At 37.1% G+C, this 25,945-nt stretch overlaps 1 protein-coding gene across 1 annotated transcript in view; it reads left to right on the plus strand.

Moving 5' to 3' along the window:
* Positions 1–25,945, plus strand: part of nbas (neuroblastoma amplified sequence) — a 230,152-nt gene that overhangs the window by 124,267 nt on the left and 79,940 nt on the right. Inside the window, exons 42-46 of the mRNA XM_015392244.1 lie at positions 3,067–3,290; positions 3,535–3,645; positions 12,309–12,559; positions 22,665–23,005; positions 25,092–25,316. Coding sequence (XP_015247730.1) covers positions 3,067–3,290; positions 3,535–3,645; positions 12,309–12,559; positions 22,665–23,005; positions 25,092–25,316 — 1,152 coding nt within the window. The remainder of the gene's footprint in view (positions 1–3,066; positions 3,291–3,534; positions 3,646–12,308; positions 12,560–22,664; positions 23,006–25,091; positions 25,317–25,945) is intronic.

A 25,945-nucleotide genomic window follows, 5' to 3' on the forward strand; every position in this document is an offset into this window, starting at 1 on the left:
AAAAAAATCTGTATGTCTGTGATTATATATATATATATATATATATATATATATATATATATATATATATATATATATATATATATATATATATACCGTATATATATATATATATATATATATATACCGTATATAAAATTAAAAAGATAAAAATATATACACCGGCAATAGCTGTGTGTCTGTGTATATATATATATATTTATTACCGGTCAATATGGCCTTAAATTCTTATCACAATGTTTTGTGGCACTATTTAGATTAGACAATGTTCTTGGGTTGCTGTGAATGCTTGCCACACCAATCATACCCCCACAATCACAAACACTATGTCTGGAAAAAATGTACAAACTTAAAATAGGCTGCTGCCTATTAGTTGCTGATCCCTGGCTACTTTTAAAAAACAGTTTATATTGTACCCTGTGGAATGAATAAATGTGATTCCTGTACCGTGTCATTCATTACGCAAATAAGCTCTTCAATTATGTTTTTATTTAAACTGATATCTAAAAGAGATAGACAACTTGAAATACAGATTGAAAACTCTTAGCATTAAAGTACAACTAATAATCTTCTTATAATTTCCCAATAATCAGCTCTTCCATTCCAGTTATATATCAGTCCCTGTCATATGAGGGTTTATCCAGTCTAAGCCGCTTTCTAATATCCACATTTATCATTTGTATTAGCTTCTTTTTATTTCTTTTAATTGCAAAATACTTTTTTCAATTAAAACAACTGTAAAAATCCTCCAGTTCTCCTTTGGACTTTAAACCAAAGTACAGACAAGCAGCCTTCTTCTAATAGGTCTGTCTCATATGTTCCCACGACTGAAAAAGCCTTATCTTTACACTCCTGTTGCACATGTCCTTACCCTTCCTCCTGGACTGCTCCTCCCCCTCTCATCTTCTGACTTTTCCTCCTCCTGACTTCTTATCTGAACTGACTTCCCTTTTATGATTCTTTTCTTTGTAACTCTGCTTCTCACAACCTTTCCTGTCCTCCTTTTGAACTGCAACTCTGCCACCAAGTTTGCCACTAAGCTTATATTCAAACACACACACTAAATGTGTGAAACAGGAAGTACACAGACACACAGCTGCACATTTCCAGCAGCTATAATTACCTTATGCAAATAAGATCAACAAATAAACCATCTCCTCCTGCCGGGCAGCATGGTATAAGATGCCAACGACTGAAATTTGGGAGCTCATTTAATTAGAATGGAGGTGAAGAAAGGAATAGTATTCACCTAGCCCTCCTGCTGTATTACACTGTCAATTTAAACCTGTCTAATATGTAATATCCCCACAGGCCTGAATCTCCATAGCAATGATTGTACATCTCACCATAATATCCTGACATGTAGGAAAAGACTCCAAATTAGCTCACCTGATTGAACTTGTGCAAGAACAACTGTCTCCACAAGCAATGTTATAGAGAAGTACATCTATTCCTACATGTTTCCCCCAGTTTCTGAAAATCGCCAGTATTTGTTTTAATAACCTCATTAGTTTGTTTTGCTGAGACCTCCAGAAAACTTCACAGTATGGGGTGTTCCAGGCTCCATGTGTGGTGTTGCTTAAAGTCAGTTTTTAATGTCAGTGTTAATTTTGTCAAACGTGACTGTAATGATGTTCTGCTCCTCCTTAATACGGGATTTTGATTGAAAAGCAAGCACCGGTGAAAGATAAAGATGTAAAGATAACTAGGCATACACGCTAAAATCCTACTTAATACATTTTCAAATACTGTACACAAAAAAATTACCAGATTAGCATTTGTTTTGCATTTGTTAAAGAGGTTCTAATTGCACATTTGTTGAATAATCAGTTTTGTATTTTGATTTTTGATCCTTTTTGAATGAGTTTTATATCCACTGAAGCCGAGCAGGCTTTGTAAGATTTCAAAAATGCGAGCTAAACTTCAACATATGTCACACTGTGCTTGTTTGATATAATAAAATCTTTACAGCAACTCATTTCGAACTGCACAAAGAAATATACCAGACTTAATCATTTGGTGCCATCTCAGAAACACCCAACAGAGAAATCAGTCCAGCCTTGAATAACACCAAGTTATAGGTGTTAATACTTTTATTATAAGATCTGCAAAGAGGGAGATGAAGAGGAGAAAAATGAGACGGCCATGGAAATGCCACCGGACATAATGACTGTTGTAGGTGCAGCAGACACACTGATTTCTCCCCAAAATTTGTAACCACTACCTGATATTTGATGTAGTTTTTGGTCATTAAAGCACTAAATAAGCAGTTTGAACACCCGTAATATTCAACAGCTCCAGACCTTTGCTTCAAACTGGTCAGAAAAACACTTTTGCAGACATTAGGAAGCATGAGTTATCAACCTTTAATTCGCATGTTGCTTCCTTACCCCTACATTGATGGAGAAAAGCTTCTTTTCTCATCATTTTGCTCTTTTTTTAGTCCACCTTATCCTGAACAGTGGATCCTTTATCCATCAAATGTTATTGAAATTGAGAGTTTCTGGTGTAAATAATATTTTGGTTGATGTAAGTCACAAAACAGATGTACTTATGCTAAGAAGAGACCCAAAGATAAACAAAGTTTTATTATCTTTGAGGGTATCAAGTTTGGGGTAATAGCTGGACAGCTTGGACAGGTAGAGAGAATATTATGTGCTTTAATTCTCATTTTCAGAACATTTTTTAGATTTTTGGATCGATTGCTGCTGTAGATACCTTGTAACCTCGAAAACATTACTTTTCTGCTCTTTTTCTCAACCTTCATCACTTAGTAAATATGCTGCTCTTCCAAGGTCTGAGCCAAGGGCAGAAAAGAATAAGTAAAAATACAATAAAGATCTTAAATAGGAACTTTAAAGATCATTCTTATATTGTAACTGCATAATTGTGAAATACTTTCTTTTTTCTATTTTGTTAAATGTTTTAGGTTATGCAGTTTTGAAAAAATATACACATAGGAATAAACTTCAACACTTTCTTTAATAAGTTTCTCAGTGTCCATACAGGGGAAACTTCTGTCACGTTTTATCCAGAAAAAATTTAATCCTTTCCTTTTTTGCTCAGGCCGATCCAAAGGAGCTGATTCGACTGGTCACGCAGCATGTCTCCTCATATTCAGCCTGGCCTGAGGAGCTGCAGAAGTTAATCAGCCAGCTGAATGTGTACAATGAGCGTTTGACAGACTTCACTCAGGCTCAGGTGTTGCAGGGCCTTGGCCGTGGAGTTGATGTGCAACGCTTCAGCTCTGACTCAGAGTACAAGAAAAAGACCATCCTCGGCCTCACAGAGTAAGCTGGTGACTTCAGTGAAATTTTAATAACCCCTTTCCTTTTTTATGAATTTCCAAGATGGAAGTCTGTTGCTATAGAGGGATTTTCCCAGTTTTACTCTGCTGTGACTTGTACTTTGTCCAAAGATGTATGCTTGATTTAGTTAAAGGAATTACTGCAACACATAAGAAATAAAGTAGATGTTATTGACCTATCCACTTCAACTGGATAAAATCCAATAATTGCTCTTGTTTGTGATTAGGACACTGGATGACGATGTGTACAGGATCGCTTTATCCCTGGCAAAGCGTTACAGCGTCCCTCTGTGGGAGGTCTACATGACTCACCTCGAGTTCCTCTTTACAGAAAGCAGGTATACACACACACACACCCAAACACATACTCATTCTGCCATTGTAGTGAAGACCATGTGTTGACTCCCATTGACTTCCATTGATTTTCAGTCATTTTTAACCCCTCTAGGCCCTAACCCTAAAACTAACCCTAAACCTGCACATTACCAATGCATACCTCACCCTTACCCTAACCAATTGACACCTTAGCTCTAAACCTAACCATTAGAAAAGTAGCATGTGACAACGGCATAATTTCTTCCTTTTGCCACAACTGGTCCTTAATTTGATGGTGAAATTGGAAAGGTGGTCCTCACTCTGAGGGCAAGACAGGTACACACACACACACCATCCCGCTACAGTCTACCGTCTTATAATCCTTTATTTTCTGCTTCTCTACTTTTACTGTGTAATTATTGTTGAATTGCCCAATTGACCAGCTGTCATGGTAGGAAGCTTGTACACTGACAGTTTTGAAGTTTTTGTGTTATTTTGGTTTATTATTTGTAAAAGAAACTGATCAGTTCTAATATTTTTGCTCTATAAATGCGTCATCCAGTTGCAGACACCTTGATATATTAAAGAAATGTCATAAATGTTGGAAAAAAAATTCTGATCTTATAGTTGTAAAGAAAAATAATTATCTACAATTACAATTAATAGTTCATAAATATGTATCTGTAGCTTATTGGTTGACAGCCCCGCTGCTTTGTCTTTAATGTAAAAAAAAAAAAAAACCCTACCAGAACCTCACTCAAGTTGAAATTGCCTCACTTAATAGCTACTTTGTCTGACTAGCACTGCACCCTTCCTTGTTTTTATAGAATGCCTTTTCAGCAGAGTGTGAGGGTTGTTCGTGTTTGGAGGTAAACGTGTGTGTGCCTGTGATAAATTCCCACATGTCACGTTCTGATATAGGGTAATGCTTTATGGACTCCATCTAACAATAAATTACAACATGCACCTTCCTAAGCCCTTTTCCTATCTACTTTATGTGTGCGTGTTTCCACCAAACCTGAAGATCATGACAAATCTATGAAGGATATGCATGCTATAATCAGAACTAGACGCATCTGCAGTATGCCTATTGATTTAACGGATGGATGGAAGAAGGAAATGGTATAAATACTGCAGTTTGGAGAATTTAAAGAGCAAAGACGTACGTGTGTAGGGTGAGGCTGGAGTACAAAATTGAATTAGACTTTTATTGATCTCTTAAGGGAAATAAAATCTTTGTGTTTCACTCATTCGCCTTGTTAAAGGGCTGCCACCAGTTACAGTTGATTGAGTTAAAGTTGAACTCTAAGGCCTTAATTTTGGTTAATTGTGGCTCTTTTAGTAGAGCAACAAGCATTTGTTTGCCAGACTTGAATTTACTCCCAGTCTATATCAAGATTGCTTGGATCTTTAAGGCAGAAAAATGCTAATGGCTATTTGAAAATGGAAAATTTCACATTTCCATTACTGTAAAAATGTCCATAGCTGTATATTGGTCATTTATTCTCCAGGTGCAGTTTTTTTATATATTGTTAAAACACAATACAATATTTTATTATCTTTTAACTCTTCACTATTATGTTATTCTTGTATATTTGTGTGACCATTTTTATTTTCTATAATTTTTTTGCTGCTGTAAACACTAGAATATTCCCATTGTGAGATAATAAATGGATTTTATATTCTATTTAAAAAAAATGTTGTGAGTCCTAATTTTGTCTGATTTATTACTAAATCAGACTGCTGTTTGGGGCAAATAACTACATTTTTAACTTGTTGAAGAAATCTCACAAAGTTTAATGAATGCCTTAGTAATGAATACACCTACATTATAAGAAACGGCATATTCTGTTTAGCCCTAAAGATGCAACATTTACAATACATAGAGCTGAGTTTGCCCTTAGCAAATTTTACATGATCTTGTAATTAAAGTTTAACTTTCATGAAAGCATTAAAATAAAGATAATTTATTTCTGTTTTTAGCTTTCAAAATAAAGAAAAACATAAGACTTTTGCAAAATGAAATAGATGTGTTTTATCCTATCAGTTTTTGTTTTTTTTTGTGTGAAAAATAATGTTTAAAATCCCCCACCAGATTTCAACCTACTGTAATAGCAAATAAATTAAACTGGTATTTTTTTTATTATTCTATTGTGGAAAGTCGATACAAATATTTAATTAAAATAAACCAAAAAGCTACTAAATTCTATGGCTGTTTTTATGACTACATTTAAAAACCTTTTGTGGGTTCTGTATTAGTTTTGGCCTGAGTTTAAAATAGCCATTACGGGAGCAGATCCATCTGTTGCTGTAGAGCTGCAGGTTGCAGACCACTGCTTTGCTCAGATGTTCACATTAATTTGTAGTAAAATAGGTCCTTCTGCAATGTACTGTAGGTGTTGCCTTGAGTTTGTTTTTTAATCTCTTTTTCTTCCTTCGGAAAATAGATAGTTGCATCTTACTTTAACGATCATTTCAAATCTTGTTGTAATTAAAGTTTTAGCTGACGTTTATGAAAAAAAGATTTCCTGCTTGCTCTCAAACAGAACATATCTGTGTGCTCAGATTTCCTAAAAAAAGCAGCAAATGTTAAATCCTTGTGGAGAAATTTCTTACACGTGCTAAACAGATTATCTTGTCTTCATTGTTGCAATGTTCATGAATGAAGCTCATGAATGGACTGTTTTACAAGACAAAAATGAGGTGAGCATCTTAAAGCACTGTTCAGGGTGAATATTGAATGTGTTTTCTGAGGGCAAATTTGGGAATTTTAAATAGAGAAAAGAAAGTATCTCTCAAAGGGATTTTTGTTGCATGCGTGTTTGCAGGCAGCACAGACCTTAGGCTTTAAATGTATCTATAACTGCAGGCTGATGCCCTAGCCATAAAAAATAACTGAAGCTGAGTTTTATATATTTTTTTCCCGCATATTTTAATAATTTGGTAAGAGCTGAGGAAGCTAAAGCTTAACCTGTTCCATTATGTGCGATTTATGTAACTACTGTACCAGTGCAGTAAGGCCAAAGATTACTGATACTCCTTGAAGACGATATTTTAAATTGGTTTCATTCAACAACAAAAAATTGTATTTTATTTGTATAAATGTAACTCTAAATTGTACTTCAAAAATATTCAGAACCTTTTTAATTAATAAAGAGCAGATCCAGCAACTAAATCCAAGTTAAAATTGCTGAAAAGCATTCTTTGCATGAATTCTGTTTGATTATGAGCAGTAAGTCTTTGAGGATGGAAAACCTTCTTGCTATCATTCCCATCTTCATCCTTAATGTATAGATTCTTTATGTGGCTCTCAGAAACATTATTACCCTCAGTTGGAAAAAGAATGGGAATCAAATATATTACAGGTATCTCAGCTGTGTTCTTTTTGGTTTTTTAATCAGTCAACCTCAGTTAGTGTATACATCGGGCCCAGGTCATCCACCCCGCACCGACCCGACTCAAGGCCGCAGGCATAAAGCTCGATATGACCCAAGCCCAAATAACACACTGTTGTACAATTTTACCAGAAGATTATGAAGATATTGAATAACTAGAGCTTATTTAATACTGTATGTTTTCTCTGTCAGTTGGAGCTTTGCAAGACCCCTTGAAGACCAATGTGTTGGTTCTGAACAGCCCCATTGAATTTTATGCGCGCTCAACACCATAACCTCGTCCGACAAGAATTTCTGTCGAATCGGATTTAAAATAGGATTTGCTGTGTTCAGGGCTTTATTCGCCCTGGTTGGGAGCTTTGGTTCGTTGTCCTGATGGAAGACCCAGCCATGACCCGTCTTACATTCCTTACTGAAGGAAGGAGGTTGTTGGCTAAGATCTCCCGATGGCCCCATTCATCTTCCCCTCAATCCGCTGCAGTCCTCCTTACCCCTTTGCAGACAAGGATCTACAAAAAAATATGTCTCCATCTTTATGCTTCACTGTTGGAATGGCCTTTTTGGGGTTGTACTTATCCTTCCTCTTCCTCCAAACACAGTGAGTGTTAGAATACATCTTATTAATATGTGTAATTAAAATATGCAAACAGAAGGCAAATGTTTATGCCTTAGGTTGCATGAGTTTAAGGCTACTGGACTTGTAAATAGCCATCTATTTATGTGAGAAGGAGCTCTATCATGTCTCCTGTCGACTCGTGTAATTATGTTCATTTTTAGCAGCTCTTATGGAGCTGTCCACCTCTGCTGGTTTGCTCTGCAATGTCTGAGCCTGAAGCGTACCTAAAGGCAAGATTCCTGCAGTGTGGCTTGACAAAAAATTCCATTTATTATTGGCAATAGTGTGAAAATTAATACTTGTCTGATGAAACTATGTTGTCTTTTTGCACAGACTCCAGGCCACATGTAAAAAAAGATAAAAATTGAAGTCTGAATATATGCAGAAAGAACCTGGTGTGTTTATGCATAGGGTTCCTCTTTTGTCTCTTTGCCTCACAAAGAGTCATCCAATCGCTGTTTATACCATAATATTTTGCAATAAATATACTCTGACCTTTAGTAAGTAAAGACACATTCAGACCCTTGAAAAACGCTGTAAGGACAGAAACTTAATCTGATTAAAGTTATTTTGGAGGATTTTCGCACATATTTTAAACGACCCGCACTCTCCACTTTCAAAAGCAATGCACATGCACAACCCTGTACCCGCTCCTGAGAGGGGACGCCTATTAAACGCATGTGAGACCATGCAGCAGCCCATCTCTCCTCGCTCACGCTCTGTTTAAAAGTTGCTGTTCTCATAGCTCGTACAAGCTTTCTGTACCCGAAAAGTCCACCCTAACCCCTAAATCCCTCAATCACTGCAGTATATAGAGCAGGGACTGTATAATGGACTTTATATCGAACTTAGTTAACTTACCGTTCGGATGGATGACCAGTGCTTTTTGCTCCCCGTTGATCACGTAAGTGCTGCTCCACTGCGTGCTGCCTGCCCTATCTTTGTTATTAGTCGCCACTGTCAGGTAGCGACAGCAGACCACTGCAACTGCAAATCAAATAACGCTTTGCGAGGAGAGCTCTCCGCATAAAGCTTTCCAGGATATATCTGCCTCTTTTGAGGCCTTTCTTTTCTTCTCATACACTTCGTAGACACTTTTTCTTTTATGACCCTTGGCCATTTTAAAAAACACAGCGTGAGAAAGGTGAGTTTCAATGACTGTCCGAAACCGTAGCTCACCAAGGACATACTCCTGAAAGTGAAAATGTGGATGAGCACGTAGGACAGCCTTACGTAAACATATCACCAGAATGATTGACAATTAGGAGGACCAATTATATACATGATCCCCCCCCCGGAAAAAAAATAAATAAATCCTCCACTATCCCCCCCCGGAAAAAAAATAAATAAATCCTCCACTATACCTTTAAGAGGATAAATGGGAAAAAAAAAAGAATCAATACTAATCCAACACCCTGAATCTGAGTCGTAGATGAGCTCCTAAGAGAAAAGTTCATTCTGCTTCCTCTTCACATCATTCCATGTATCATTTTTTTTTTTTTTTTTTGATGCGGCTTTTATCTGGGCAGCATGACGAGATTTTCATTAGCTGTCATGTAACTTCTAAGCTGGGTTAATTAATTCCATTTTTAAATCCTCTACTTATGTTATTTATACCTGCTTCCATTCATATGACCTTCTTGGGTAATTGTATTTATCAAAAACTGAAATATCTAACATTCTTAGCAGACTCTAAATGTTATTTATGCAGAGGATATATTAGAGCTTAGAAAACTTTGATCAGAGCCTCAAAACAAATGTCTGGGTTTTGTAAAATGTATCCCCTCTGCTCATTTCTAATCGCTATTATGTCCAATCAATGTGATAGAACCAGAAACATTTGGAAAACGATGTTCAGTTTTAGCTACTTTCATGTTGGGTTGACAATTGTATTTTGTACAAGTTCAGTATAAAACAGATCTTTTTGAGTTACAGCTGTATGTATTTAGACACCATTAGTTAAATATAATTTAAGTTGTTTAAAAGAAAATATTGTTTTTATAGTTTTTTCAAACAGCTTTAAAGAACAACATGCTACTTTAAACTTTTTAAGCATTCTAGGCTCACAGATTACACCCCTTCCAATAATGCCATGCTTAATAGCAATCACTTCTCTTCCAAAGCCTCCCTACAGTTTAATCTGCAATGTCTGATTGCCTCTTCTATTGAATATGCCTCACAATTTGCGAACATTAGCAATCGCTTTCTGTTTGTTATCTCATGCATCACATCTGAAGCAAACATGTTAATGCGGGGCTGGGACGAGCCAGGAGATTAGAGCTGCAAAGAGCAGCGCAGAGATCAAATCAGATTAAAGTGGCTCCTTGTTCTGGCTGACTTTTGAAACAAACAGGAGAAGATTGTAATAACAAGCATCTGATATTACAGCCACAGAAGTACCACAAAGATAAAGTGGGGAAATTCTATTGCGTCCTTAGAGAGCTACAGACAAGGAAGCGGCAGCAGCGGCAAAGCCAGTGTGGCAGAGACTAGTAATGAAGCTATCAGAGAGAAATATTTTTACCACAAAGATTGCTAAAAATCAGAGAAGAAAATAAACCCCAAAAGAAATGTTTCAAACTTAAGAAAAGGAATGTCTTCATCAAAGCTCATAACATCTTACTGTACCTCACTAAAGGCTCATTTCAGTTCTTATTGTTTCTCTACATGATTCTTCTTCTCTTTGGAGGTATTATGACTAACCAATAAAACAATCCTGATTGGCTGCCTGTCAGTGTGAGAGAGACAGAGCACTCACTAAGCTGGGCGTGCTTCCTTTTGTATTAGTTCGGATGATTGCAGCCGTATTAGAGCTCCTGCGGTGAACATGATTAGTGTTATTTACATTATTGAGCCTATTGTCAGCTGCTGCTCTCTATTTAATTTTTTCATTAGCAGAAGCCTCCCAGCTAAGTGCGACAGAGAACCCTGGGGAAGCATTGTCCACTTTGATGTTGTCTCATTCTGACAGATAAACAGAGCTCCACTCTTACGAACACGCTCCCAGACAGCCGCAGATTGCTGGAAGCCCCTCCGAGACCACCAGCGAGTAGCTTTACATCACCCTTGCCTTTTTAATCTTTGTAGCGCTTCTTGTTTGACTTTAATTGCATGTCTCTGGGGTTTTTTCTCCATTTCTTTCTGCTGTTCTGCTTCACTTCATTTTACTTTTGTTCTCATGCTTTGGACCACTTGCTGCTGTTGACTTTTTGTTCTTTGGAAACACATACTCATATTTAGCTTGGGCAAATCATTAGGAGATTTCCACCCAGATTTGTACAATCATCTAAACCTTGAATACATCCTTAGCTCTATTTTCTTCCTCTGCCCTTTAAGATATTTGTTTTCTCTACTTTACATAGGTCTATCTTTTTTTTTTTTTTTTTAGATTCATAGGTTCATTGACAGTTTTCACTTTTTTGTAGCTTATGATTGTTTTGATGATTTCACAGACATGTGTCGTTTCTCTTTTTTTAAATTACCTTGTAAAACACAAACTCCAGAGCTGAATGTTCTCATTTGATTTTACTGCTGATAAAACCTTTTTTCCTCTGCTGTGTTTTATGTTTCCCACTGTGTTCATCTTGTTGAATAAAGGAAAAACATTTAGTTTGAGGCTGCAAAAAAATAATTTGTCTTCTCAGCAGATTTCGACAATTGCACTAAATTTAATATACTTTTTTAGTTATTAAGTTATATCTGTGTCAAATATATTCAGTATAAAGCACATTTTAAATGCATGTACAAAAACAGATGTTTTAGTACAATACATTGATCAGAGCAGTTATTCCTATTTTAGCTTAGCTGGATAAGTGATCTCCATTTCCTCAATACTAAAATGAGTTTCCTTTTTTATTTTATCTCCGCTTTCTTCAAATTCATTAGTTTACTACATTAATTATCCTAATAATTGGTAGAACTATTGATTTGAGTCAGATATTCTGGATAACCCTCCACAACCTTTCTAGAGTTTACAGAATTAAGTTGATACAGGAAAAATTAAGCTTCTTGTTTTTAAATGTATTTCAAAGATGTAATTTGGCTTTTTATGTAGCTTTTTGAGTAATGGCTTCTTCATCTGAGTGGCCTTTCAGGCCATGATGGTACATAACTTGTTTTACCATCGATAACGATGCTCTACCAGCCTTAGTCAGGTTCTTTACAAGTTTATTGGTATATGTTCTCACCATTTTGACTTTCTCACCAAAAAGCAGCATCTTCTAGAGCAGTATAATTGCCTGAACATTCCTATTGTTTTTAGACACTAATAATTGTTCTAAGAAATTAAAGGTTCCCTTTACGTCAGAATACTGTATCTAACACCAGGACGTCTACAGTTCCCTCCCTGATGTCGAGGCTGACTGTTTTTTCTTTGATTCAGTGAATTTAATATGTTACCTCAAAGGTACTCACAGGGCTTACATATTTTTGCTTAAATACTGGAAATGAATCTATGTAAGCTTATAAAGACTTCACTTGTTGGGACTTTAACACACTGTTGGACAATTAACCAATCTTAACGTATAATAACCGTTGAATTGATCATTTATCTGGTAAATTAAAAGAAAAATTTAATAATTCTAAGTTAAAATAAAAGGTGTGCCTATCTGGTTCCAAGATGCTATTGATTTGCTTGCCACCTGATTAACTTTCCTTGTTTTTCTTTCTTTTTAAGTCTTTCCACTGAAGAGATTGAAAATCGGAGTAACTCCCTGAAACTATTTGACACCTTGAAATGCGACCCGGAGGCCTTTTACAGCCACATGACCAAATATGTTCTACCAACGGTGGAGGGAAGCGACTTGGGCCGCCTGCTCTACTACTACACCTTAATAGATGCTGCAGGCTGTGAGCCTTATGTGACGACCATCATAAAACCAGAGTCTCATGTCAAACTGCTGAAGAAGCTTCGCGCTGTTGCCAAAGGTACATTTTATTTCATTTTTTTTTATTTTATAGAGATGTACTGCATTCCTGCTAGTATTCGTGCCTATTTCATACTTTGTGTTTATACTGTAGTCTTCCCTGTTTTTTATTTGATTCTTCTAAAAGTCCAACAAAAATTTTGACATAGTTTTGAAACGGGAAGGAAAAGAGGTTGTGTTTTTTTTTTTCTCCAGAGATAAAAATAATTTGATCACACTTACTCTAATGCACCTTGATATAATGCCAAGGACTCATTGAAATTTTTTTTTTTATTTTAACTGAACTCTCCTGATAAAATATAGGTTGAATAAAATATGAATACAAAAATCTAGTACAAGCTTGACTACAAATAAAGCCTATGAATGCTTAGACACATAGGCCTGTGTGTAAATTACTGGCAGTATAAATTCAGCTGTTCCATTAAGGCCTCAGAGTTTTATTTGGGAACATCAGTGAATAAACATCATAATGAAGACAGATGGCAGTTAAAGTCTGTGAAGGTTTAAAGTGTTCGGAAATAAAACAGCCTGAGCCTTGAACATCTCACAGAGGTCTGTTTAATCCATCACATTATACTGACATAGTTTTGCAAAACTCCTCATCAATCTGAACTAAAAAGAGGCAACAACAGCACCATTTAAAAAAGCAGTCAAATGACCCATGTTACCTCTGGAGCTAATGATGCATCTCAATAGGGAGGAACTTGTTCACAGGAAAAACTTACATCTGTCTCAACTGTTTGCCATTGCTGAAATAAAGCCCTAAGAAAGTTTTATTTCCATTATTCATACAGATGACTCTGCACATGTGTAGAAAAATCTTTTTCACTTGGATAACAACTATTTTGTCAAACATGAAAGTACTACAGTATATGATTAATATTGTATATTTTAATTTGCCCATCATGAAACATGGTGGTGGCAGCTGCATAACGAGCTACTGGGTAAAAGGTTGGTGATTGATTATACTGTACCCATAATCGTTGTTAGATTTATCAAGATGAAGACAATACAAACGATAATCCAGCTATTCAGACACATTTTACCAATCAGACCGAGCTACAGTTATTTTGATAAAAAGATATGAGAGTTTCAGCCTCAGAATGCTTAAGGTAGAGGCATACCTCAAAGGAACTGTAAATCTGAAATATTTGCACTTTACAGTTGCAATACTTTAATAAATACTTTGGCTTGGCATTGTACAAGAGTACTTTCACTGTGTTAAATTGTAAATTGTAATGTGTAAGTTGTAATCGTAATCAAAAATATATTAGGCAAGGCAAACAACAAAAAAAAAAAAAAAAAAAATTGCTTGGACACATAACGAAGTAGTGTAATTTCCAATCATTTAAGTGGCCACCAATACAGTATATCTGGTAAAAGCATTTTAGATTAAGGATTTATTGTTTATTTTATAGGAAGACAATCGACCATTGAATGTACAGTAAGGTGGACATGTTTTAAATGATTTATATAACTCTTTGATAAAAAGCTAATGCAGACCTAGTGACATATCAATGCTTTGGTTATATGGAGTGTTTTATCTCCTCCATGATGCTGTTCGGTTCCTTTTTATTTCTTTGCAAACTGTGTGCTTGAATCACTTTTTCCTGCAGTGCTGAAACAAAATGCAATCATTTGCCTGTTACTGAAAAGACAGCAGTCCATGTCTGTATTAAGAGTCAAATAACTGACGAGCAGAAAGCCAGTAGTGACGAGCACTGCTCTCAAAGGAAATCAAGACAGGCAGGTCGCCCTCTTGGCCTTGAGTACCTTGTTTGGGTTTATGAGGCTGAAAATGTTGTCAGTCCTTTGGAGGTTCAGTTAAGGTCAGCCTGGTGTCAACTTCTGTTTTCACGCTTCGCTTCCTCCTTCTGCTTCTGTATCCGCCATAAATTGTAACAGTGACACATGTCGCTGTTTAAAACATGGGCACATAAAGAAAACACACAGTCCCATGAGAGATCAACTTCAAGCCTTGGATCATAAAGAAGCAAAGTATTAACTTAAAGCTCATGTATAGTTTTTTAAGGGTTCGGCAAACAGTTTAACCATTTTTAACCTCTGAAAACGGGTTATGCACTTAACCCCTGCACCACTGCTACACCCACAAGCAATTGGTCTGCTAATAATACTACTAGAACACACTAAATTACCCAAAAGAAGAAACCCAAAACAAAGAAAAATCAGCAAAAATTAAGAATCTAGATAGCAGCAGTTCTTAGACATGTTAAACACAGCAGCAGCTGGTGGAGTTTCTCCAGGGTGGCCTATAAGTTCAAAATAGACGTATACCAAAAAACAATCAAACGTACTGTATACCAAGTTATCACACCAATTTATTTATATGAATGCCAACAACAAAAAATAAAAACACTTAAAAACAACACCACATAATTTATTTTGCTAGACCAGGTCCTTGAAAAGGACGTTTCTTGCGCCATTTCTCTCTCTCTCTCTCCCTTCAATGCATCTCCAACTCCCAGACCCGACCTTTCAATCACCTGCAAAACGTCTTCACTGATGCAGGAGGTGGTTGCGCCCTGGACCGTCATATCCGTTTGTATTGTAGAGGAGCTACTGCACATGTACAACTTTTAATGAGAGTCAATGGGTAAACATTCCTTTACCTCAGGACGGAAAATGCATCACCAATCTGATGAAAAATTAAATGACACTTTACTCGTCATTAAAGATTAGATATTTATCTTTCACATCTAAAAAAATGGATATGGATATATTTATAAACATTTTAAATTTTAATTTAAAGTTAAATTATAATTATAATTTTTTTTTTTATGTCTTAATCAGGCTCATTGGGTAGGTGGTGCAGCGCACTAGCGTCCTCTATTGGCATGCCACCACTGGTTAAACAATTAAAGTTATACTGGAGGAATTTGGCAAATTTTTGAAAAGACCTCTCCACTTTTACAAAAAGATGCACCTGCACAACCCTTTACCTGCTTCCGAGAGGGAACGTCTATTAAATGCATGTAAGAGCATTGCACAAGCCCATTTCTCCTTGTGCACACTCTGTTTAAAAGTGGAGCTTTGCATTGGTCTTACAAGCTTACTTTCCAAAAGAAGATTTGCAATAAATGTGGACGAGCACGTAGGATGGCCTTACGTAAACATATCACCAGAATGATTGACATAAGGACCACTTATTTTGATGATCCACCTGGAAAAACAGGACCCTCCACTATACCTCTAAGTAAGCAAATAAGCAGTTAAGTAGAAAAGAAAAAAAACAAAGGTTTTACTTGTTGTTTTCTTCTGGGAGGCTGCTGCAAGGTTGTTGGATAGAGCTCAGGTAGTAGAGGAGGCAAGCTTGGTCTAGGACAGAGGTGGCAAAGCAGGCTGCTGCAGTTCTCAACAGCTTAAAATTGGGGAAGAAAGGGCAGCTATGTTTCTCTTCTCATCACTTTCCATTGGAGGAATCTATTAATACTTTATGAATGCTGCGTTTTCTTCACTTATTAAAAGGACTTTTTGTATCTTGAGCCTGGCAGATGACACCTTGAAATGAACATTTAAAGAGTGTTATTATTAAAAATACTATACTACCAGAAAGTCTTTATTTGACACGGTTTGCTAGAGCTACTGTACATGTTGTAAAAGACAAAAGACCAGATACTAAAAAAGGAAGTAAAAACGCTTCGTTACAGTAATCTTAATTTGTTGTTCGTGAAACCTGAAGGCCCATCACATTCAAGCAGGTCAATGTTAACGTAAAGGTGCAATAATATGTCCCTCCTGTTATAAAATTGACAAATACACAATTTAAAACCATGGAAATCATATAGTGCTGAAATTAAATATGTGCAGAACAACAGCAATTTCCACAGCCTTTAGTTTTCACATAGCTTATTTCTTTGATAAAGACTACTGCAGGAATTCATTATATATTGATTTTTCTGGGGCAGTCTTTAAAATGATTGTTGCAGCATCCATTTGAAACATTTCACTGTGCCCTCCATTTAAACACATTAGAGCATGGTCTCCAGCTAAGCTGCAGAGGAAACACATCAGCAATGACCTTAGAGAAACAATTATTTCTGCCTATTATTCTGGGATTCGTCATGAGGCAATTTCCCTATAATTCCAGTCTATTATTTTACCGTGGCAAATTTTATTTCCAAGCAAGGAAAAGAAAAGTTGTTGTCTTTAGTAGATGGCTGACAGTGGCTTAGTAAATTCACCTAAAGGTTAGTTCAAAGAAATTGCAAAACAAGTATGATGAGCTGCCTAACAGAAGCCACAGACCCCTTTCTGCATGTTAATATGAAGAGGCCACATTTTCTCCACAACCAAGTGTGAGACCAATAACAATGTGCAGAAAAGTTCTTATAGTTGTTGCTGCTGAAGGACCTTCTAAAAGTTAAAGGGTATTTTCCAATAATGGCTGTTTAATCGTCATTTTTTGAAATTGAGTTTAATTTAAAAAAAAATGCTGAAACTGATAAAGCAGATGTTTAAATGAATCATTTACATTTGTTTTACAGTAATAGCCATTCAAAATGTCCCCTCTTTCCTTGATGGACCCTTGGCCGGTCCTTGACTGGTCCCCTACAATTCCTTTTTAAACACAAGAATATTTTTTCCGTCATGATTTGTGGACATTAAGATCTAAAGAGAAGCGCCTTTTCCTGGTCAGACCCTGTAATTCAGTGAAAGGGTGGAGTCAGAGTAAAAAAAATACATACACCCAGCTGAAGGAGGGGGTCACTCCAGTGGCTGGAAGTTGGAGGGGATTTTTCTGGGAGCTGCAGGGAAGTGGGCTACCATTCGGCTGGCGTTTGACTGGGAAAGACCTGTTTGAATGGCTGCTACTGTACCAATATTGTAAATAAATTGCAGAGAACAGTTGGTAAAAATTTTGGTCATGACAATAAAACAGTAATTAACAATAAATATTGTGAATTTTTATTAACTATTTAAATTACAACTTGCAGATATTTATTTTCTTAAATTTCTGAATGAATGTGACCAATCTACATTATGATTCACAAACCTAATTCAAAACTACTGCAATACTGTTGGGAGACAAGCTGCATCCATCTGAATGTCAGTGTTTTTCTCTTAAACATCTTTAGCATCAGGGAATCGGTTAAATAAACTTTGGCAGCTGTTCCTGTCAGAAAAGGTTCATGTTGGACTTTTTCACCATAACATCAGCTCCTAATCTCCTGTCTTCATCAAAAATTTAGAACCATAGAACCTCAGGAGGGTCTGAAGGATCTTTTAATTTAAAAAAGAAATAACCAACAGTTCAAAGGGCCAAGGAATGACAGGGCAGGTAGATGGCTGCATCTACAGAAGTTGAACTTTCTCTCCAAGGTCTAAAACTTTTTTGTAGCCCATAAATAGTTGCAAAACCGTAACCACAGTATGCAGCATTTTAAAGCCCCAATCTTCAAAGTTTTGCAGAGCTTAGTAGCTCACGCACAGTTGCTAGTGAGAGCTGTACCTTGATCCAGGAGGTAAGCTGCAATTTGATACACACTGTTTAGGGGAGGGATTTGGTAATCAATCTGTTTTGCAGATGCTGCAGCAAGAACTCCAGCAGATGCATATTACCACACACACAAATACGCCTAGAAAAAATCTAGAACATCCAAATTCATGCAGGCTACTTGAACCTCTGCTGACTTTATGGCGTTAACACCCAGAGGCTTACATGCTCTGCTCTGCGTCTCTTTCCAGTTTCCTCAAACAACTTTAAAACAGAGAATGTCATATTCCATGTGGGGGAAGTTTCCACACAGATGGTTGTGATGTCCTTAAGGCAACAAACTGCTAACTTGATCAAACTTTGGCACATGCTCACTCAAAACGACTCATGTATAAGTCGCATGCAGAGATAAAGTAGCAGAGATTTGAGGCCTTAAATGAGAAAATTAAACTTGCATTTTGCTAGTGTGGAATAATTATACAATTTTGAATTTAAAAACGTTAAAAAAAGAGCTAGTTTCATTTTGCATTTTAATTTTTTGGTGGATTTCCTATCATCCACACCAGCAATTTAAAGTTGAAACCATACATAAGAATAAAAAACCTCAACTCAAACCAAACTTATCCTGCTTTTCGTCCGTCAGGATAAAAAAAAAAAAAAAAGTGCCTAGATGGAGCGTTTTAAAGATAATTGATATTTTAACAATTTGTGATTGATTGGCTGAAGATCACATATCTTTGTATTGTAAACTTCTAATTGTACAAAATTTATCCAAAATGGAAGAACACCTTACTGAGTATTTTTAGGTATGTCAAACACACTGCTCACTACAGTGACATTATGGCAAAACACAAACAACATCAACCAGGATATTAGATTAATTTCATTCTATTATTGTTAGAAACCATTTGAAGATGCCTAATGGTTCATCCTTCATCTATTTAGAATAAAATGACTCAAAGTATAAATGCCATGGGAAGGACCGGCCATCATACTGCTCTGAAAGGAGACAAGGCTTTATGTCCAGGAGATTAATGGGCTTTATAAAGAAAAAAATCTGAATTAACCTCAGAATTAATATAGAAAACCTTGTAAAGATACAATGGTAGAATTATATTAAATGGTAACATGGTCTAAAAGGCCCCTTAGAAAGGAAGAAGCTAATAAAAGTACAAAACCACCATTAAAATGCTAGACTTTTGCCTGGCAGCACACTGACACTTTTTCAGACTTTGAACTAAAGGTTAGCAGCATCAAGTTTTTTTGCAACACAATGGGCTGGAGGTCTTCACAAAGTAGAAGGTATCTTATGGAAAGAACGTTTATGTAGGAATGCTGAAGCAACACTTTAGGCTTCAGCAAAGGAAGCTAAAAGTCGAACGCAAATGTTTTTTGATTTAGGAGGGTGTGAAACGAGGGTAGTCCACAAACTTGAGTCAAGCCCCTGTCACACTTTGACGATTTAGACCAGCATATGCCTAATGTACGAAACATCTGGCAGAAAAGATGGCGTACGTTGGATAACTTATGGGTAGGTTTTTTTACGAGTTATGGGCACACTGGTGCTAGTCGATATATGTCCATGTACGTCGAGAAATTTTGAGCATGTTATAAATTGACCAGAAATTGACGTATGCCAGCGCATGCTCACACGTGGGTCACAAGTTTCAGGTAGATTATCTGATCATTAACATACGTTAAGTGTCAGTTACTCATAAGTCAGGGCATCTAGCTTATCGAAAACCTATGGGTAATTGGTGCATAACCTATGCATAACTTATGAAGAACTTATCTCCAACACATCAGGGGTGTTTCAGACGACCGCTGAATGTGTTTCTAACTTACAGCTTCTGTATAATAACGCATTGGTAGCGTTTTGGAATAAAATGGGGTTTGAAGGAGGAAACTGTCAGTACTCCTCCAGACCTCATTCCCATCATAGGGTGAGCGTGAAGGTGGGTGTGATGGATCCTCCCTGCGTTCACGCCCACGGCCATGACCAACAAATTTCCTATTAGACATGAAGCTGAATCTGCTGCGACTGCAAAACTTCTTTCTTTCCTTCTTTTTTTTATTTTTTTGGTGGGCACTAAACAACAGCTAGGTTAATACCGTTATCAACTAAATCTTTTTATGTAGGACGGGTGCCTCCGTGCACATTGCTGCCCCCCTCAGGACACTGGCGTATGACATTTCATGGGTTATGTATAAGTTAAGCTGTCGTTGGACATAAGTTCTGGACTCATTATAAATAATGTATGTATAAGCCCAAAATTGAAAAAATACATAGAAAATTTAGCATATGCCAGTGTTTCAGGAGATCCTGGGAAGTCAGGCATACTCTGGCTAAATCGTCAAGGTGTTACAGGGGCTTCAGTTATAGCATTTCTGATTGGATGAAGGGACCGAAATAAAAAAAAAATCTGGACATTCAAAAAGTTTGACCAAAGTTGTATTTTTGGTATGTAAAGTTATGTGTTTTCAGCCACAATAAGTATGTTCAGGGTCAAGGTAAGGCTTTTCTTAAGTGTCATTCTGTTGGACTGTTTTGTTTGGGATTATGAAGTTAGAGGACCTATACCGGATTCTCCAAATTCACCCTCAGATCAGCAGCCAGATCTACTGAACACAACTTGGTGTTAAATCAGGAAAATAAATCCATTTGCGCTTTCCTCTAGAAGACTGTATTTCAACTTCTCATTAGTGATGTCCGTACTCACTCATTGGTATGAGACACCAGGTGACTGTCTGAGTGAGCTATAAGGATGAAGGTTGAAGGACCCGTAGGGGCCTGAAACAAAAGCAGAGAAATGCGACTAGACAGTGAGAATAAGAGGACATGTTTAAGTGCATGTGACTTCTATCTCTGGTTTAAGTGCTCCGTCTGAGGTTTGTTTCACCATGTTTGGTCTTCTCTGTGTGTGAGGTTTTATTTTTTGTGGATTTCGAGCCATGCGACGAAGCACTCCCCACAGACAGGAGAGCATCAAATATTTACCTTCCAGACAGTCAGTGGTGTTATCACCGTAATGTGTCTGTCTTATTGCACTAGAGACCTAAAAAACATCACTACTTTGTTCCTGTGCACACAAACAAAAGCTTAAGCAATGCTGCATTGGTGGAAATGAGACACAAAGACACGTCTATATGGCAAGTCAACAATGATTTGACACGCAACAATCTTAGTCGTCCACTTCAGCTTTTTACCTTCCCCTAAGCATTTGTGTATTTGTGCTGTACGATTATTAAACATCTTCCTCATGTAAGTGTTTCTCTCAGCAGGTTATTATTGGCTGTTCACAGCTTACAAATTACCATCAAATAAACTTGCACATACTGGGCAGAGAAATGTCAAAACTACTTTATCTCTAAAACAAATTCAGTTATAATACAGTGATTCTGAACTGATCTGTTTGGTTTTTTTGCTCCTTATTACAACTCTAAAGCATAGTAAAAAGACACTAATTAATATCATATGTTCAGGTAATGTAAACTTACATCCAAGGAAAGTTGGATTTTAACAGATCGATATATCTAAGAGGTGCAAAGTAATTAAACCGCTTCATTCCCTTATTTAAAAAGGCCCAGTAACAGAATTAGCATATAATGAGGTGTTACATAAAAAGAAATAAATGTTTGACAGATGTAACAGCCCATTCACAACGAATGTTCAGAAATTAATAGGAGAAAGGTTTAGCAGAAAGCAAGGTAGAGCCAATTATGCTTCAGTGACAGTCTGTGTGAGTACCTCCACCTACGTGACAATTCTTAGAGGTATTAAGTGTCAAGTGACCAGAAACATGGTTTAGGTAAAGAATGGCTAAAAAATAAAACTCCTCTGATTTAGGAATCAGGTTTTACCAGGCTTTTTATTAAAAAAATAAAGATGGATTGGAAAAAAAACAAAACAGAAAAAAACCCTTAGATATTATTGGCATATTTTTGTGAGTCTAAAATAAAAAAGATAAATAAAAACATGTTTTTCTCTAAGCATGCCTAAAACTGTTGGCTTTAAAACTGCTTAACACCTTTAAAAAATGTATATCCCTGTATAAATAGTAGGATTTGTAATGTATGGATGATCTGAGCTTTACCAGGTCCTAAGATCGTTATCCTCTAAGTTTAATGTGAATCAAAAATTAGATGATGGGGGGAAAAAAATCAATTCCCCCAATCTCTCCAAGTGTACAAAGTAAAGTGCAAAAATTATTAAACCCTTGAGCCTTTTTTCTTTCTTTGAATCTTAGCAATCACAAAGGCAATGATTGAGCCAGCGTCAGCTAATCGTTCCTGGGGCTCAGTCAGTCTATTCGCTGCAGGAGTTGCCTGTTTTCTACATCAGTATAAACATGGCACTTAACCTGCAAAGTATTTAACCTTTTATAGATCTGTTTGGTTTGGTTCTGGCAAAAGTTTTCATACCATTTGTGACATGTTCTGGTATTCATCCATTATTTGGAAATTTTATGTGTTTGACCAATAGAGACAAGGACATTGTTTTAAATGGGAAAAGATATTATTTAATCTGTTTAATAGTCTTTTAAACGGTATTTTGAATAGCTAATTTTGTCATATAATTGAGTTTTTAACTTAAGGTTTTTTATTCATTTAGTTTTTTTAATATGTATTTTTATGCTTTGTTTTTCTGCAGGTATAAACTACAGAAAGCTGACTGATGAGTCCTCTGATCCATTGGCCACCCTACAGCCAGTCCTAACCAGTCAGAATGTTTTATCCATCTCTAAACTCTCCAATCGACTGCCTTTTCCTGGAGACAGCAAAGCAACGGTCTCCCCCAGTGCCGTGCATGCAGTATGGCTGCAGAAACTGTTTTGGAAAGGCGACCCACAGCTGCTGAAAAGACCCCCACAGAGTGATCAGGACTACCTGCATGCATATGACACCTGTGCCAAGTACCTGGACAGACTCCTCCCTGCAGATGCCATCCATTTCCTGGACAGTATCACCTTCTCTCCTGATGCAGCCAAAAATGTAAGCAGCTTCAATAAATTTTGCTGTCCTTTTCATTCCAATCAATATTTGCCAAACAGGAAATATGAAAAAGCAGCACAGCTCAGTAAAGCGTGGAGCAAGCTTTATTTCTCAGTGATAGTATCAGACAGGAACAGGTGGGACAGGGGCATACACATTTGTAACTGTGGCATTCGAGGCCGCTGGTTCCAGAAAGCCACCCAGGCAGAACTCATATAGTGCAGGAGGAAGGATTGCTGGGATTTCTACTCCCTATATCAACCTGTCATGTTTCCCCCCCCCTACTCCTCATTGTGAAGCTGATCTTCTGCTGTGCCTCCAGCTTCATCTTGAATTGTCAGAGACCCCTTTGCTAAGTTATTCTGTTCACATCCAAACTCCGAGGCCTCCAAACGCATACCAGCCCTGATTTATAAAAGAAATTATGAAATTTCCCTGGAAATGTCAGACACATAATTACTGCTCTGTGAGAAATTGTCCTGTGGTGGAATTAAAGTGCCTCAGTGCACCTTATCAATAGTAGCCCACTGTGTCCTTTTTTCTTCCTGGCACCCCACCAGCTCTCCTCTCCAGACCTTTGCTTTCCCCCCCATTTTTCCTGCATGTCCCTACTCTTTCCCTGCAACTCTGAGGTCTAATTGATCCCTCTCTGCTTCAGACCCAATTAAACTCCCAATTCCCACCAGGCACAGTTTTCCCTCTGGTCTTTAACATGGAGATTACTTCTTTGAATCACACTGTATTTCTATTCCCTTTCTTCCTTTCTTTCTTTTTGAGCCCTTCAAGGAAAAATCCAAATGCCTTTCTCTCACTATCGGGACAGTAGCTGACCTTTCAGTGCTACTTTGGACTCCACAATGAAGCCCGATCAATGTCTTATGAGGCTGAGGTCGGATGGATAACTAGACTTTGTCATTCTTCCAACTGGATGAATTTTATGAAGAGAAACTCCTCGTATTGACTCCCCCCTACCTCTCTAGCTATCGATTGGAAATAAACATTTTTGATTTCATGTTAGATATACGCTTACATACAGTAGCAGACATTCAAAATGACCCTTCTCTGTCAAACACCAGCCGAATGGCAGCCCACTTCCCTGCAACTCACAGCAAAATCCCCTCCAACTTCCAACCAGCTTCTTCTCCTGGGCTTGCATATTTTTTTACTCCGACTCCACCGTATAATTGAATTACAGGGTCTGACCAGGAGATGACGCTTGTCTTTAGATCTTAATGTCCACAGATCATGACAGAAAGAATGATTTAGTACAAATATCGATGTTTTAAAAGGAATTCTAGGGGACCAGCCAAGGGCCCATCAAGGAAAGTGGGGAAATTTTGAATGGCTACCACTCTATAGTCATATCTAACTAATTTCAATACATATGAAATATTTTGTTGATCAGATCAAGATTTATTACATTTAGTTTTTTCAGTGTGAAAAAAAGTGAAAAAGTTTCAAATAATCAATGCTGCACTCTGTTATAAACTTACATGATATAATACTAAATTGTAAGACTTGGCATGTTTCGTCTTGGCTCCAAGTTGAACACTATTCTGTGCCGGAGGAGGAAAGTACTGACCGGTTTGGTGAAACATATCTTGTATGTCTTTTAAGCTGAACGAGTTGCAGCGGCTATGAATCTAGATGATGTTGGTGCGTCCACGCCGGTTTGATTGTGTGTGTGCGCGTGCAAAGCTTGTTGACGCCTGTCTGCTTTCATGTAAAAGGGTAAAACCTTCAGCCAAAGCTCCTCTCCTCTCCGCATGAATAGTTAACCTGCTCACGCTGAATAAAATCAATCACATCAGTCTGACTTCTATGATGTTTTTTCACACGCTTCTCTCACTGACATACAGTAGTTCTCCCACACATATACACTACAGCTCCCTGGTATTATTTTCAGTGAGATCGATTGGGTATCTTCAACATGTTAAGCTTGGAATTAATAAATATCAACTGTCAGTCCCATCTTCCACCTCTCTGCTCAATTTGACCTCAATCTTCCCACCTCATTTCCTTCCCTTCTCACGTTTCACCTCTTCCTGCCTTGTTTGACCCTCAGTATTCTCTGTTCCCTGCCTAGCTGAGCGTCCAAGCGAGGTTGGAGGTGATAAAGCGAGCCTCCAAAGCCCTGCGCCAGCTGGCCGAGAAGAGCCGGAAGAAAGGAAGTGATAATACTGGAGAGCAGGAAGGTACAGGCGCAACAGGAGTTACTTTTGAAGAGGCTCTAGCACACCTGCAGCAATCTCAGGCCCACCTGGACACTCTGAGTCATGCCTTTATCCTGTCGCTCAGAGACAGCCAGCAGGTAGGCCACATCTGCCACAGCCTGGCTGTGATATTGTTTGAGGAAGAGAATTTCTCTATGTAAAACTGTCTCCACAATATATATTAATTAGAAAAAACAGTAAAAGGTTTGAAATAGAAATCTGTATCCTACAAATTTTCTAAATGTTAGTCATGTATCATTTAAGTAGGGTTATTGGTATTGTTATAACATAAAAGCTTGTTAAAAGGAACATTGCATACTGTAGCAAAATGGTGTCTTTAAATGGTTTTACTTCTATGTTTCTTTACGAATGACAATATTCATGTTTTTGATGTGGTCATCATAAGTTTCTCACAATTTGTTCCTCCCAAAATTGATTTAAACACAAAAACCTTTATTTGTAGTTATTTGTAAATGCTTGGTTGATTTGTTCTTTATCAAAAATATAAAGGAAGAGTAAGGTGTTTGTTGAGGAAGGACATGTCAAAATCAGTCATAGTAGGGAAGGCAAAGCAGTTATTTTAATCCAGTAGCTGAGAACTTCTTTGGGACTTTGTTTTGTCTCTCATATTGCTTTAGATTTATTAAATTTTTTCAGTTATGTTGATTTTTGGACCTTTTGCTCATTCCTTAACACTGTCTTAAAGTTAAATCTCAGGATTTCAGTC

This window comes from Cyprinodon variegatus, unplaced genomic scaffold (assembly GCF_000732505.1).
Source record: "Cyprinodon variegatus isolate N-32 unplaced genomic scaffold, C_variegatus-1.0 Scaffold581, whole genome shotgun sequence".
Lineage (NCBI taxonomy): Eukaryota > Metazoa > Chordata > Actinopteri > Cyprinodontiformes > Cyprinodontidae > Cyprinodon > Cyprinodon variegatus.